The following is a 1,380-nucleotide window of genomic DNA, read 5'->3' as shown; positions in this document are numbered from 1 at the left end:
TCAAAAGAAATAAATAAGCCCTGCAGTGGCCAAGTCACCTTTAATCTCAGCACTCCAGAGGCATGGGAAGGCAGATTTCTGTGAGTTCAAGGCCAGCCTGACCTACAAAGTTCTAGGACAGCTAGGGCTGTTAAAAATAAAACAAAAAGAAAAAGAAAAGTTTTGGGGTTTGTCTGTTTGTTTTTGAAGATGACTCAATTTCAGAGAACCTGAGAAGCCTGCTGCAACCATCCAGGCTGGGCTGCTAAGGATGAGGAGGTGCAGAGAATCTGGAGTAAGTCTCAATAAGCTGTAGCACAATTAACAAAAACACAGACACAGATATTGGGGTTCAACCTGAAGACCAGAAAAGCAAAGCAGCCAGCCACTGCCTCTTACCTCTACCACAGTCCGAATAGGGCGATCCTGCCTCCAGGAATCCTCAGAATGAGACTGGCTGAGAGCTGTCTCCTCCTGTCTTGTATTCCTCTCTAGGGCTGGGATTAAAGGTGTGCAACACTACCGCCCAGTTTCTATGACAAACTAGTGTGGCTACTTGGATTAAAGGTATGTGATGTCACTGCGTGGTCTGTGAGGCTGACCAGGGTGTTTGTTTTACTCTCCGATCTTTAGCCAAGCTTGATTTACTAAAATACAAATGAAATATCACTACAATAAGCAGTCTGACAGTGTGGATTGCCTAGATCTAGTGCCTACCCGGGTACTACACGCTCCTCTGTGATCTCATCAATACTGCCTCAGACCAGCATCTGAACCCATTCTACTCTCCGCAACAGGGGAAATCATTGCTTTCCAAGTTCACCTGAACATGGAGTCAAACGTGTATCTATAAATGTCAGAAATCAGAGGCAGAGGTCACAGGAAGCAGTTAGGTGAGAAGGAAATGTCCAGCAGAATTGATCTCATGTGGGTGAAGACACGTAGAAAACACACCAGGGACACCAAGCCACTTTATTTTAAAATAGCTGAGGAGCCAGAATGGCTGGTAGGGAGATGCCTCAGGGAAGAGGGCACATAGCAGAGGGGATGAGAAGACTGCCTCGGGTGGACGCTTCATCTAGCTCATCCTTCTTACAAGTCCTTACAGGTCACTCTGCACGACATTGAGGCCCTGAAGGGACAGATCCTCTCGCCCAGGGCTGTGGGCATGGGACTGAGAGCTGCTGGGTTCCAGGCTAGAAAGGGTGTTCTGAAGTTCTAAGAGGAAGTAAAATGACAAACCAACCATTAGCCAGACTGTGATGTGCATAAAACCAGGCCCTGGACATCCTGGAAAGGACGCGCAGGCCTGGTTTATATGTACCCATGAACAGGTGCTTCTCACTGAGTACCTGTTTCTGTCCCCAACTGCAATGAGTGATGTAATGGGGAATGTAGTGG

The 1,380-nt window shown here is 47.3% G+C and overlaps 1 protein-coding gene across 1 annotated transcript in view; it reads right to left on the bottom strand.

Moving 5' to 3' along the window:
- Positions 1–835: 835 nt before the first annotated feature.
- Positions 836–1,380, bottom strand: part of Ccdc163 (coiled-coil domain containing 163) — a 5,916-nt gene continuing 5,371 nt past the window's right edge. Inside the window, exon 10 of the mRNA XM_005370018.3 lies at positions 836–1,197. Within this exon, the coding sequence (XP_005370075.1) occupies positions 1,082–1,197 (116 nt within the window). The 3' untranslated portion in view covers positions 836–1,081. The remainder of the gene's footprint in view (positions 1,198–1,380) is intronic.

The sequence above is a fragment of the Microtus ochrogaster genome, unplaced genomic scaffold (genome assembly GCF_000317375.1).
Source record: "Microtus ochrogaster isolate Prairie Vole_2 unplaced genomic scaffold, MicOch1.0 UNK69, whole genome shotgun sequence".
Classification (NCBI taxonomy): domain Eukaryota; kingdom Metazoa; phylum Chordata; class Mammalia; order Rodentia; family Cricetidae; genus Microtus; species Microtus ochrogaster.
The sequence above is the reverse complement of the archived record's forward strand: the minus strand, read 5'-3'. Positions and strand labels throughout refer to the sequence as shown.